The sequence below is a fragment of the Artemia sp. Qi Xiang Cuo genome, chromosome 3 (assembly GCF_049724085.1).
Source record: "Artemia sp. Qi Xiang Cuo chromosome 3, ASM4972408v1, whole genome shotgun sequence".
NCBI lineage: Eukaryota > Metazoa > Arthropoda > Branchiopoda > Anostraca > Artemiidae > Artemia > Artemia sp. Qi Xiang Cuo.
The window spans coordinates 62,524,685-62,538,270 of record NC_142796.1 but is presented as its reverse complement, the minus strand read 5'-3'; the positions used below and the strand labels follow the sequence as shown (position 1 = coordinate 62,538,270).

Below are 13,586 nucleotides of genomic sequence, written 5' to 3'. Positions count from 1 at the left end.
AAATTCCCTATTGTTTTACTAGTTTTTTTTTTGTTTTTTTTTTTTTAATGATGGAAAAGCACTGTGGTCTTTGTCGTTATTTACTGGAGGACACTAAACATATAAGTACTAGGAAAAATCGTTCTAGAAAACATGTCCCTAAGAACTCCTTTTGATAAGTTACCCCAAGGAAAACATACTCCTGGCACTTTCCTAAATTTAATTTGGTGCAAAATTGTCAATGGGAGGATCAAACTCCCTTCCCAGATTTAGGTGCCTAAATGTGTATTTTGTGAAGCCATTTATTCTTTTCTAATTCTTATTCTTTTCAAATTGTCTAATTGCTATCCTTTGCAGATACGATTTAATTACTTTCATTCGTGCTTAAAAGATTGCTTGACTCATCGTTCCTTTAACAATTTCATGATGGTTTATCAAAAGGGAAACCTGGCAAAACAAAATGTTGGACATTTAAATGAGACGAGGAATCTAATTTTGGATCGCTGAAAATTTATAATTCATGCCAAGGAGCATTTTCTGGCGGCCTGGAAATGAAATTTGAGTACTTCTAACAAGTCTTTTCCAAGGAACATCAGAGTGGTCGACTGACATGCTAACTGGGGCAATGAAACTATGCACTATTGCCAAATAGGCTTTTGTAATACATAAGGTGCTATGTGACGGTTCTAATTTATTCAATGTCACCTAGAAGTTTCTGTTTCAAAAACGAATTTATCTTGTTTCCTAAAACGAATTGTTTTAAATTCAAAATTATTTTACCCTATCCTTAAGTCTAGAAAGAAACTGAAAACAAAAATCTCCTTCTAAAAACAACTGATTGAACTAGTTTTTTCATCTCAAAAACATCCAAAGCCTTGCTTAGAATGGCAAAACTATGACAAGTCGCCAAACCTACACAACTGGACCCCGAACACGTGGCACGTTTAAAGAAGAGATATATAATTTTAATTATTATAAGTTTTTTTTAATCTGTGGATTTTATTTTTAAGAAACTAGCATCATCTCTTGCCAACGGAGAAAAATAGCTACCTTACACTCAGAAAAATCACTCGTCACACGTTAAATATATCATATGTAAGACCACAAAAAAGCTTACACATAAGAACATTTCAAAACCTACCTCATTCCAACTTGAATGAAAATGATGAAAACTCCCGTCCCTAGAATATCAAAGGCTGCTAGACTATGGCCCAATCTGGCAAAGAATATCCTTAGTGGCGCCAATTCACAAAAATGTTTGGGGGGGGGGAGGCAAAATGTACATTTCAAAATCTTAGGGCTGGGGGCTATTTTGACAAAAATAAAAAAAGGGTACTTTCAATGAAAATACCAAGTATTTACCAAAATCTATAAGGAGACCAAATTCACCCTTTGCTACCAGTCGCCCTGCCTTCTGCCTCTCCCTTATTGACACCACTGCAAATCCGGCTGTGGCCAAGCAATCTTTGACGAATATAATAATCAAATATTTTCAAATTGTGATGATTAATACGAGGAACAAGATTAGATGTAACCCATTAACACTTTAAAAATAATGAATCCCTAAGCATTATTAACAGCTATAGAAAAGACTAGGCTAGAAAAATATTACGTAATAAGTATGTGGCTTTATGAAATGGCAATATTTTTCGCAATGAATAATTGAACAGCATTTTTTAAGAGGAAAAGAAGGTTAAATATTGGTAATACAAAAATTTTCAGCTCATATGAAAAGAAATATGTAAACCGTAAAAAAAATTATAAATAAAAAAATAAAAAATTATACTACACAAACTATACAAAACTATAAAAAAAAACTTATAATATTCATGACGAAAAGGTCAAATTTTGGTAATGTGACATTTAAAAAAAGACGCAATGAAATAAAATTCCCAGGTTTTGGAAGCATTTTTTCAGGGCAAGAAAAAGTCAAATCTTGGCAGCACAAACCGTCTTGAGAACACTTGTTAGATAGGATGAAAGCAATGATAAAGCCACAGGTTTCAGCAAGAAGCATTTTTACGAAAGAAAAAAGGATGAAATTTCGGTACATTTTAATAGAATTTAAAATTGCAGATCCGCACCATACTCGTGTTTTGGAAACATTAGAAGATTTCAAAAAAAAAAAAAAAATCAAAGCATATTACATTGGGAAGAACACAGAACTGACGAAAAAATGCAGATTTTAGACTAAAAGGTAGAAGCAAAAATTCAGGATTTTTCTTTTCAATTCCATAGAACATCGACCTTTTTCGATCAGAAAATATCACAAGTTCTACCTATAGCTCAGAGACTACCGGACAAAATCTCAACAACAACAGGTTGTTTATTTCCAGCCTCTAATTGGCAATCAAGAGAAGATAGGTGAATATAAAAAAAATGATTTTATAACCAAAAGTTAAATACACTACTGATAACGTGTATACGTAGCCACATTGACGCTTGAGGTATTCGCCATATCTATGAACAAGCTTTGTTATATTCTCTTCATAAAACATCGCTGCCAGTGATTTTTAGGCGAGATATGACTTTGAGCCCCTCGTCATTTTAGAAGCGCTCCCACTAAGCTACTTTTTCAGTCCAGGAAAAATGAAGAAGTTGCTCGGTGCTAAGTCCGGAATATTACTATTATCATTATTAATTTTCTATCCTTCAAGACTAAAAATCAGTAGAAAGACGGAGTACAAAAAAACTTAAAACAAACTTTAGTTTCTCTTAAGCATAAATCACATAAAGTAAAATCACACTAGTCTAGGAGTGATTAGCATTGATCACCGTCAGTTTTAAATTTAGTTTTGCTTTCAACGACTAGTTAAGGTCAAAGAACATTACGGCTGTGATAATTAAAAGTGATACATATGCCAATTTGGTCGAAATTGAGTTATGTATGTTTCATGGGTAAATTAAGCACAAGGAATCGAATGGTGCAATCAAAATTGTTCTATCTTACACCGTTACGAAGATAAAAAGAGATGTAAGCATCTAAGTGGCATAGGTCTCTTATTTTTTATCAGATCTTGTTACAATTCAGAATGACAGAAGAGGAATATCTTATGGAGCTATAACATGAGGACCTGGCATCTGTCTCCCTTTTTTGACAAGGAAAAAGGAGACATGCGCCATAAACTGGAATAATTTTTGGTTACTTCAGAATAGTTAAATTTAAATCTTTACCACTGAAAAGACAATACAAATTTGGTTTAGAACATACTCTTACTATCTCCATTAGTGTAGTCTTTCAGAGCGACCACAGCCAACAAACTTTTTTTAGTTTTTTGACTCTCCTGAAAAGTTACAAAAATTACATATGTGGCACTTTTAATTATCACGGCCGATTAGTCCCTTGATATAACTCGATTTGCGCGCCACTAGGAAAACGCAAAAGGATATTGGTATATCTGGAGAATGGGCTTCATATGGCTTTCTTTTCCACCGTCGTGAAGGCTTTCCAAAAGGGACAGCGATCAGATGAAGGGTTAGAGCAGCATTATATAGCCAACCAAGTGAGAAACGGTTAAACCAATTATTGTTGACAACGAGTAATCCGTTTGCTTCCCTAAGAAGGAAACTGCAAGGGCGAATCTTGTCACGGATGAGAACAATTCCAGAGCTCAGCAAACCTCTTCTTCTGTTATGAACAGAAGAGGTTGCAGGGGAACAGGCGGGTTTGTCTCCGCAAGAGTTATAGTGTTTCAAAATAAGATTCTGCAGTAATCAGTCTTTTCAGCTGCATAAATTACACATGCAAGCCTGAACTTTTTGGGTTTGCTTTGTGAACAAGTGTGCATCTTTGTCTTTATGGTTTGGACGTGCCATATTGAGCCCTCATCACCAGTCATTTCCTTTGAATCAAAGAAGTGCCTTTGGGGGGGGGGGGAGGTCAGCACTTCCGAATATGGAGCAAAAAAAATAACTTACTACTCACTGCTCGCTCCAAATCATTGGCGGCAACATTTTATGAAGAGGGTATTACCAAGCTTGCTCACAGATATGACACATGCCTTAATTACCAAGGTGATTATGTAGAAAAGTAACTTTGAAAAAAAAAAAAAAAACACAAAAAAAAAACTCGTGTAAATAAAAAAAACATAAAATTATGTTGGCTCCAAAATAGAACCACTGACCCCCCCCCCCCCCACATACAGACAATACGGTCGTGGCAATTCAAAAGTCCTTATGTGGCATTTTTTTCAGACTTTGATTTATAAGCCGTCCCTTTAATCCTCCAATTTCTCTCGATTGGAACAATGTAATTCCTGGATTTATTCAATTCAAATTGTCAAAAATGTTGTCATCGAATATTAAAAATTAGTTTTTGCTCTGCTCCGACAGAACAACACAAACTAGACCTTGAACTAAAATAAACCAACTATCAAAAGCTTAAAACAGATAGAAAGATACACAGGAAATAAACTTTAATTTGTTTGCAAATTTGAAACAAAAAGAAAAAACTTACGAAATCGACTCGTATTTCGAAACAATAATTTCCGAAAAAAAAATTCTACTTCTAATTCTTTCTAAAGGGATTTCTGAATTGATTGAAACCCAAATTTCGATATCTAGTCAGATGATTTTCGTACCTGAAAGAAAAAACAAACTTTTCTATTAGACTTAAAAAGACCTTCCTAAATAAAAAAAAAATGGTTACAACACAATAGTTCTTAGCAAAGCAAAATTTTTATTCAGTTTCTAAAGAGAGAAATTTTAAGTGATAGGCATGGGCAATCCCCAATTTTCGTTTAAATTTCAATTCCACTTAAAGCTTTTATTTAAATTTCGTATTGCCGTTTCCCGTAAACGTAGCATCTGTTCGCGACCCCCCGCCCCCTAAGCAACTAAGGGCTATTTTCTGCACTTAGGTTGGGCCAAATGCCCAATACACTCGACATCCTGTGGCACACACGCCTTACCTCTACTCAGTGATATGCTCGAGACTACCCAATAGCAAGAGGGCAGAATTATTTTAGGATTTCTGAATTTTTCTTATGAAGATAGTTTCAGGGTATAAAGTCTACCAACCCTTAAAGAAAGACGAAACGGCCTGATGATAAAATTTGGCTTCAAATGATTATCGTCTGAAACTCATGAAGATATTTTCCCAATTTATCCGGTCGGCTGGTCGTCACAAGCAAAGCTTGCCACCTCCCACTTACCAATTCGACTGACCAAATACTTGGCTTCATGTGTACCTTAGTTTGTGCTTAATCTTAAGTCCTGGGGTTGTTTTAAGTGCATTGCAAGTATTTGGGTTGACACGTAATTGACAACACTATTCTAGCGTGTGTTTTGTCCTATTGTGGAGAATAAAATAGTTATTTATTTATCTAAATATATTCCCTTGAATTTCCAGAGAAAAGACTTTTTCAAGGGAAATATCGGGAATAACATTTCTTCGAATTTCAGACCCCATCCTCTTGAAAAATATTTCATGATATTCACCTACAACCTGGAAGTTTTGGTAAGTACCTTTATTGATATGGTAGCCTTGGAAAGGGTCTCTTTCCTGTGGAGGTGACTTAAAGACACCAATACCTTTTGTAAAAGGAATATACTATTAATAAATGAAATAAAAATACTAAATTAAATAAAATAATTAAAAAAATTAATTGTTTTGAAAGAACAAAAATAATTAATTATTGCACATTACACGTCTCCCATGAAGTCACTTCTGTTATAAGCCAGGTTATTATCCTCGATTTTTTAAAGAGGTTTATAATTCGGAGGTTCCATAGTCACTTTCATAAGTAAATGAAAATAAACTAGTTTCTGTAGGAAGAGTAAGATGTGTTGTTTCAAAACTTGGAGTTTTCAATATTTCCAAGAAGGCCAAAAATCACCTTTGAACCCTTCCTTCCCCTTCAAAGAGGTCTTGCTAAGCACACCAAAGTCTTGTTAAGTACGCCAAAGTCTTGTTAAATACTTGTTAAGTAGGCAAAGGGTAAAATAAAACTTTGAACGTTGTACCTGTACTGAAAAAAATACAAACAACCCTCGATTCAAGACAATTTCCGGGTCTATTGAAAACAATGATAAAAAAAGAATATTAAAATAAAATTATTATTTTATATTTGATAAATAAAATATAATATTAGAAACCAGCAAAAGTCCTCCGAAATGTTTGAATGTCCTTTTCAACGGTCCTTTTATGTTAGTTTTCAATTATCTGATTTTAATTTCCAATTTTTAAGCTACTGTATTTGTAGAATCTAGAATTCTACAAATTTTGCAAATTTTATCGCTGCGTCTTAATGAACATATGCGTGCTTTTTTCCTACAAATTAAACACATTGAAATTTTGTAGGTTTATTTCCCGTTTAGAGTTGTTTAGGAGGAGTTAGATCGGGACTGTTTATTCTAGTCTATGGTCCCAGAAATCTGAAAATAGTAAACATCGAGAATTAGGTCAGAAGAATCTACGAGGGTAACTAAATTCTACATTATGGAGAAGGTAGAATTTTTGTATCTTTTTTGAACTACTTAATACTAAACACTTTAAAACAATTTTGGATCCAAAAATTCAAAACCATATATGTTTTCTTGCTGTGTTTTATATGCCTTTGTCGTCTTCTTGGCTCTCTCTTTTTGTTCATTTTATCGCATGTTTTTCTGTCTAATCATCTTTTCTTTGTGTTATTTTCCATACTTGGCGTTCTTTCTAATTTTCTACGTTGTTGATTTTAAAAGTTCTCAGTTTTGTTCCATATGTTGTAAAATTCCTGTAAAAATTTGGATTTCTATTACAACTAAAAAATCAAAAACCTTATGAAACGAAGGTTAAGGCGAAGTCAGGCGTAATTATTATCTTTTATTAGCCCCTTTATTACTGATTAAAACGCCGTTTTAATTGTTATTAGCTATTTCAGTTACTTGAGCTGTCTTAGTCGAGTATTAAGCACGCTAGACTTGAGGTCCTTTGTCCGTGAGGACGGGGGTTCGAGTCCTCGTGTCACTGGTTATTTGGTTTGGAACGGGGGTCAGCAGCCTGATTCTATAACCTTGAACCAGCTCCAAATGGATAGCCAACCTTAATATTTGGGAGTAAAACATGGAAAGCGTCAAAAGATATGCCTCCAACCACGCATTGCACTCCCGGCCAATCGGTACCTGCACTACGCAGACCATTGGTCAGCTTGCCATTTTTTTCCATTCAAGTTACTTAAGCTGCTATTAGCTCGTTTGCGTTAAGAATCAATACCAATGGGAAATACCGTCTTCGCTCGATTTGTCCTATTAAGGAAGATCTCAGGGAGATTAAATTTCAACATTCTTATTTTGAGTTAGGCTTTAAACGACAAAAGCTTTCTATTCCCCTGTCCGGTTTTGTAACCGCTAAAGACCACCAATCATCGTTCTGTATCCCCCCCCCCCTTTAAGAAAAAATTAATCTACCTCATCGAAAAAGACCTTAGAAGATGCTATATTTACAGCGGAAGATGCATTATAAAAAACAGGGGGGAGACATAAAAGAAGACAAACCTTTCAAACAAAATAATTGATAGAAGAAAACTTACAATTCAGCATTAATAAGGAGTTCATTTACGAGGTTGGGGTGCGGGAGAGATTCTTTGAACTGAACCTCCACGTCCCTTAGCGCGAACTTTTGCAACAACCTGCTCAGCTGCGTCTGCTCTCTCTTCTGCTTCTTCAAGATCCTGCTGTGCTTTGCGGAATTTAGCCAAATTTAAGGCAGCAATTTCTTCCTATAAAGAAAAAAAAACGTAGTTTGTCAGTAAACCCCTCAAACAAGGAATTTTATTTCTTTAAGAAAGTTTTGTTCATTTGACTAGGCTAAAGCCAGCTACCAATCAATAGAATAAAATGACGATTGAAAGACCAAAGTTAATCAGGTTTGATTCTCCTATGCTGGAAAGGTGAATGGAATTCTTCGCTCTGAACGTTGTTTTCCATCCCTTCCAGTCATATCTCTAAATAGCTTCTGCTTTAGACCCGTTGGAAAATATGACTCATTTTGTGCTACAGCTCTCAAGGCTTATTTGGCACCACTCCAGAGTCCGTAATAGGTTTTGCGAAATACCTTTAAAACCAAGGCTTTAATACGGCGTAAAGAAAATCCTTTCTACAAATTATTCAGCACAGCTCCCCATTTCACTATGTGACAGTTTATTTCAAGGCGATAAGACAGAAACATAGGCATTCACCTCACTCTGTTCACCTGAGGGAGGAAATACCTAGGAAACAGCAATTAGAAAGAAAGCTTTGTTCAGCATTAGAAATATATTTGGAGCCATTTCCCTTAGGGAGTCACTACGACAAAAACATTTATTAATTACTTAGAGAGAAGGTGGACAGATGCATAAAACCGGATGAAAGTCCTAGCGGTAAGTTAGAAACTCGTGCTGAACCTGGTGCCAAAATATGTATTAAAATAACTTATATATCACCGGTTCTTTATTCATTATTATCTATAGACGTGCATAATCTGTTTTCTTTGGACTCTTCGCAAACTACCATAATCAAAAAAATTGTTTCGTAAATTTTAATCAAACTGAAGAAGGAAATGTACCCGTGTCTAAGAGAAACCAGAATGATATTTTTGCCCATTTTCAAGCACAAAGAGGTATTCTTCAATTCTAAACGGTGTCGTTGCAATTCCAATGATACATGAACTGCCACCAAATGCTTAAGCCTTATTATGACCATCAAATGCATTAATTCAGAAATTATATAGTGTTTCTCATACTCTTAGGTTTATCAAAACATGTGCGGGACACGAGCTATGAACATTTTTTTTTTTAATCTTAAATATACTTTTGGACAATCAGGTCCACTAAGAGGGCTAAAGATTCTAGGTTATGAACGTAATCTAGTCAGTAGGAATGCATTGAAAACAGTGTGAAGGAACCAGCTTTCTCAAGTTGAAGAAATCGCATTTCATTGTCAAATGGGAACGAAATCTGTTTACTAATCAAAACCTTCTTTTTTGTAAGCTCCCTCTTCTAGTGAGGTAGATATTGGGGTAAACTCCCTCCTCTAATAAGGTAAGTAGATGAGGTAGATATTAGGAACTAGAGGGACACTGTTCTTCGCTAAAATATCTGCAAAGTACTTGCAGATATTTACAAAGGACAAAGCTTCTTTTTTGTAAGCTCCCTCTTCTAATGAGGTAGATATTGGGATAAACTCCCTCCTCTAATAAGGTAAGTAAATGAGATAGATATTAGGAACTAGAGGTTCCTAATATCTTTTAGAAGAACTAGATTTTCAGGTACATTATTCTTCGCTAAAATATCTGCAAAGCACTTGCAGATATTTACTAAGGACTGCTGATAATAATGGGCATGCCTCGTTTCTGATTATTCAAAAGGCAATTTGTTACGAAACAAAAATTTTGGAAAAGAATGGAAAATTTAAGAGAAACTTTGTGTTTTACAGCTCTTATTAAAAAGTAGTTATTTGTATAAAGAAGATTTTTTAAGGTAGAGTTGATTTTGATACCAAAAGTTTTCTAATTACTTTTAAATACTTTGAAAGGGATATAGCCGTATGTTGGCAAAATAATAAAAACTTATAAGAATCTATAGAACTAAATAGCATACGGTAAAACTAATTAAAATAATGGATAGGGTGTGCTGAGTTTGAGAATATAGTCCAAAGAGCCCGATTGAACTCACAATCACACATAACGTCTTTTGATTTACTGCTAACGACCACTGCACAAGAGAAAGAGAAAGTAAAAATACGAAAACCACCGAATACTCGAGCCTTACAACGCGATTTCAAGCATTAGGTCACATTCTTGAAAAAAGAATCACAACAGAACATTACAGTCTCGTCCTCCTTCAAAAATTGCCATCTGTGATTATGAGTCAGGTGCAAGATAATTATTCCCAAAACAACCCACATATTTGCCACAAATTATATACCCTGCTTATTATATAATTATATACGGTCCTCCTTCTAAAATTGTCATTAGTGATTATGAGTCAGTTGCAAGATAATTATTCCCAAAACAACCCACATACTCGCCCCAAATCACATATCCTGTCAAAGAAAAATCATCCTCATGTTTGCAATTCCTATTTTATAGCTGAAAAATAAATGACGCATTTACAATTTATTCTTAAATCCTGGCAGAGGGACTAAATATCCAAGCCAACTTAGTTATATATTGAGCAATATAAAATCCAGTATCCCGGAGTGTCAACTCAAATCAAAACAATTAATAGATTTTCTTTTTCCCACCATTTGACAGCAAAGGTAGAATTATAGGATACATTGCTGATATTTCAGTTATCTCTCATGCTTCATGGGTCAACAGAGTCCGAATATTTACGGAGAAGGAGATTTCTTTGGGCGGTGGGGAAGGTCTAACATTCTATCTACAGAAAGTACAATTATCCAGAATTTCCCAAACTCTGCACCGCACCTAATCAATTTTTCTTCTAAAACTTTTAATAGATCCTGATATCACACTGGCTATGGATGACGTAAAAACAAAGCAGATATTTTGGCAAAGACCTCCGCTAACCACCTACCGTACTATAAAAAAAGAAGAAAAAACCAAGTAATTTCGGAGACCACACTGCCTTTTCCATGACGATAATTAAAGTTTGAATAGGGATAAATCCTTTAATCAGACAGTGATAATTCACAAAAAAATTGGATATTTCGGTCACATATACAGTGACCGTCATCAGCAGAAATCCAGTATTTTTTGTGAATAATCACTGTCTAGTAAAAGGATTTATCCCTATTCGAACTTTTATTTATCGAGAAAAAAATAAAAAAAACGTTTAGTTTCTGACTAATTTCTGAAAATAAAATGGGGTTTCAAGTAGGAAGCCCAATGGAAGCTGTAGTACATCAATTGGTATTGCGAGTTGAACTAGCCTTCAAGCAATATGCGCTGAGTATATTTTTATTCATAGAAGGTGTACTTGACAATGCCGCATTTGAAGACATAGAGGTGGAAATATAGAGGTGGAAGCCATAGAGAAGGAAAAAAACAGATCAACGTTTTCAGAAATGGTGCTCCCATGCGCCCAGAAATCGCCAAGGAGTCATAGAGCTAAAAGGCGTAAAAAAAAAAAATCCAAAACGGTTCATAAAGATTGCTCACAGGAGGGGGAGGGGGAGTAAGCTCCTCATATATGCGGAATTTTGTCATGGATAAACTAACGAATGTATTAAAACATCATTCGGAGTTACACTGGCATATGATGATGATCTAGCATCTCTATTGAGAGGAAAATGTTTGAGAACTATATTTGAGACAGGACAACAATTGCTGAATGAAATCAAAATATGGTCACAAAAACACAAAGCAAGATAAGCTCCAGAAAAAAAGCAGAATAGTAGCTTTTACACAAGAAGAGGAAATGGCAAGTTTCCTTCGCTCAAAATTATATAGCCAACCGATTTTCCAAAAACGACAGATAAAGTACCTTGGGGTCATAGTCAGTTAAGCGGGAAAACTCACTGTACAGTGAAAACACGAAAAGATACAGCTTCCCTAATACAGCACCAACGGATGCTGGGAAATAACTGAGGCTTAGCTTGAAAAAAGGCAATATACTTTTTATAAGGCTGTAATCAGACCGATTATGTTAAATGGGGCAGTCGCAATGGCAAACTAAATAAAGATAAAAACCCATTACCCCTCTAATAAGGGTATAAAGACTAGCACACCTAATGATAATGTCAGCGCATCATAGAACGACTACGGCACTCATGGAACTCCCCGACATCGCCAATTGAAATTTTCTAGAGGAAGAAGCAGTTAAGTCCCGTGAGACTGCAAATTCTTTAAAAGTGGCTGAGCAGAAAGAGCATAAAAGTTTTGGTACCTTGAAGAAGCAGTGGCAGCAGCTGTGCGATGAAAAACCAAATATTAAGCGTGCAGCTAAGAGTGAAAGTGAGAAAAACTCTACTGATCATTCTGCTTCCCCTGTGAAGTCACGTATCCCTCGTCCGGCAGCATCTGGGATTCCTAAACTTCAGCCAAGGTGCAGATTTTCAGGCTCTTCGCCTGTTTTAGGTCCTCCGATATTATAAGCGTAGTGTTTAGTAGTTGATCTGATGCTTAACTTTTCTTGTGATAATTTATGCTTTGAAAATAAGCAATTTTATATAGATTTTTAGTTGGCCTTGCCGTCTCAAAGGAGTGTTTTAATCGCAGTTTTGTTGCCTTTTCTTCGCTTAACGTTTCAACTATTAAAAATGTTTAACATGGAAATTTTGTTGCCTTTTTTTTATCGGGTCTTCTATGAAATAACTTCGTCACGTTATCAGGATTGCACATCAGTTCCACAAAATTGCTTAGGTTAGCACGTGGGTGTCCGAAGATATTACAATGCATAATATTTTGGACCGAACTGATGGGTATGAGTTGTACATTTAGTTCGTAAACTTCTCAATGATCAAATTCTCAAAATTTTTCCAAAATATAGCTACAAACATTATATGCTGAAAAGACTGAAAAGACAGGGAAACACGCATGGACTCTAAAACCAAAGACTACCCTTAATACGAGTCAGACAAACACTTGGGGGGGGGTGTTCAAATAGGAAATTTTAAGATATTACAATGCATAAAAGCTGTGTTTTTACATCATTTATTTGGCAAAATTACAAAGCTGAGCTGACTATAATATTCATTATTGCAGTTACAATGTGCACCTCGTACATTGAAAAATGTCTCCTTATATCCGAGGATAGAAGAAAAATTGATATCAATGTACAATTGGGGCAATCTAGAAGGAAATACTATAAAATTCTGGGAACGATTTTTTAAAATCCTAAAATGCTTATATCAATCCTGAAATCGCTTGACTTTACTCACCCCAACCCCCCTACCCTCGAATATAAAAAATTGCATATATTAAATACGTAACCTAACCTAACTAGGTTGCGTATTTAATATATGCAATGCTTTACCACCACCACCCCCCCTAATGTGAAAATATATAGCTCAAATTTATATATAGCCCAATTCCCCCCCCCCCAAACCCCAAAAAACAAGTTTAAATATAGTTCCCAGAGTGAGAAACCCCTGAATACTTGTTTATACAACATCAGATAGCGTCAAATCTTTGCTTTTGACCAATAGACAAACAGGTAGCAGATGCAAAATAAGAAAATTAAAGCCATGTTGATAACTGCAGTGCATGGAGCTGTGGCTGTCTACGGACATTATCTCATTGGTCAAACCTGAGAGACAGCTCCAGATCGCTATAAATAGAAAAGAAATGGAACAGGAGACAAAGTAACTCCATAAAAGTAACGAGACAATTTGCTTTACAGATTGTTCGCGATTCGATGGGAAATTGGAATAGTAATATATCAGAATACATCTGATCCGCAAAAATTTATCATTCATCTCCTAGCCAATAATTATTATTTTTAGGAGGACGCGGAGGCGAGGGGTCCTCGTGACATGAGCCTCGGCCCAGAACCTATGGGCCCGCCCAGTCATAAAAAGAGATAAAAGTTAAGTCACACCAAGCCTCCTTTATTAGCGGCTTATCAGACTGAATTACATTTTCTGAGTAGGAATAAGAGATTACTTGAACCAGTAAAGCCAAATACTTTCTGGAGCTTTCACTGAAACGCTAACAGGTCCACTTTTTTCGGAAAAAAGCAAGGTCT

General features: G+C 35.4%; 1 protein-coding gene across 9 annotated transcripts in view; it reads right to left on the bottom strand.

The window, feature by feature from the left end:
* Nucleotides 1-4,379: 4,379 nt before the first annotated feature.
* LOC148954385 (myosin heavy chain, muscle-like) overlaps nucleotides 4,380-13,586 on the bottom strand; it is a 120,041-nt gene continuing 110,834 nt past the window's right edge. For all 9 annotated transcript variants that reach the window (XM_089086364.1, XM_089086367.1, XM_089086365.1 and 6 more), the window contains exons 33-34: nucleotides 7,491-7,679; nucleotides 4,380-4,559 (exon numbers count right to left, since the gene is read on the bottom strand). In XM_089086364.1, coding sequence (XP_088942490.1) covers nucleotides 7,512-7,679 — 168 coding nt within the window. In that variant the 3' untranslated portion in view covers nucleotides 4,380-4,559; nucleotides 7,491-7,511. The remainder of the gene's footprint in view (nucleotides 4,560-7,490; nucleotides 7,680-13,586) is intronic.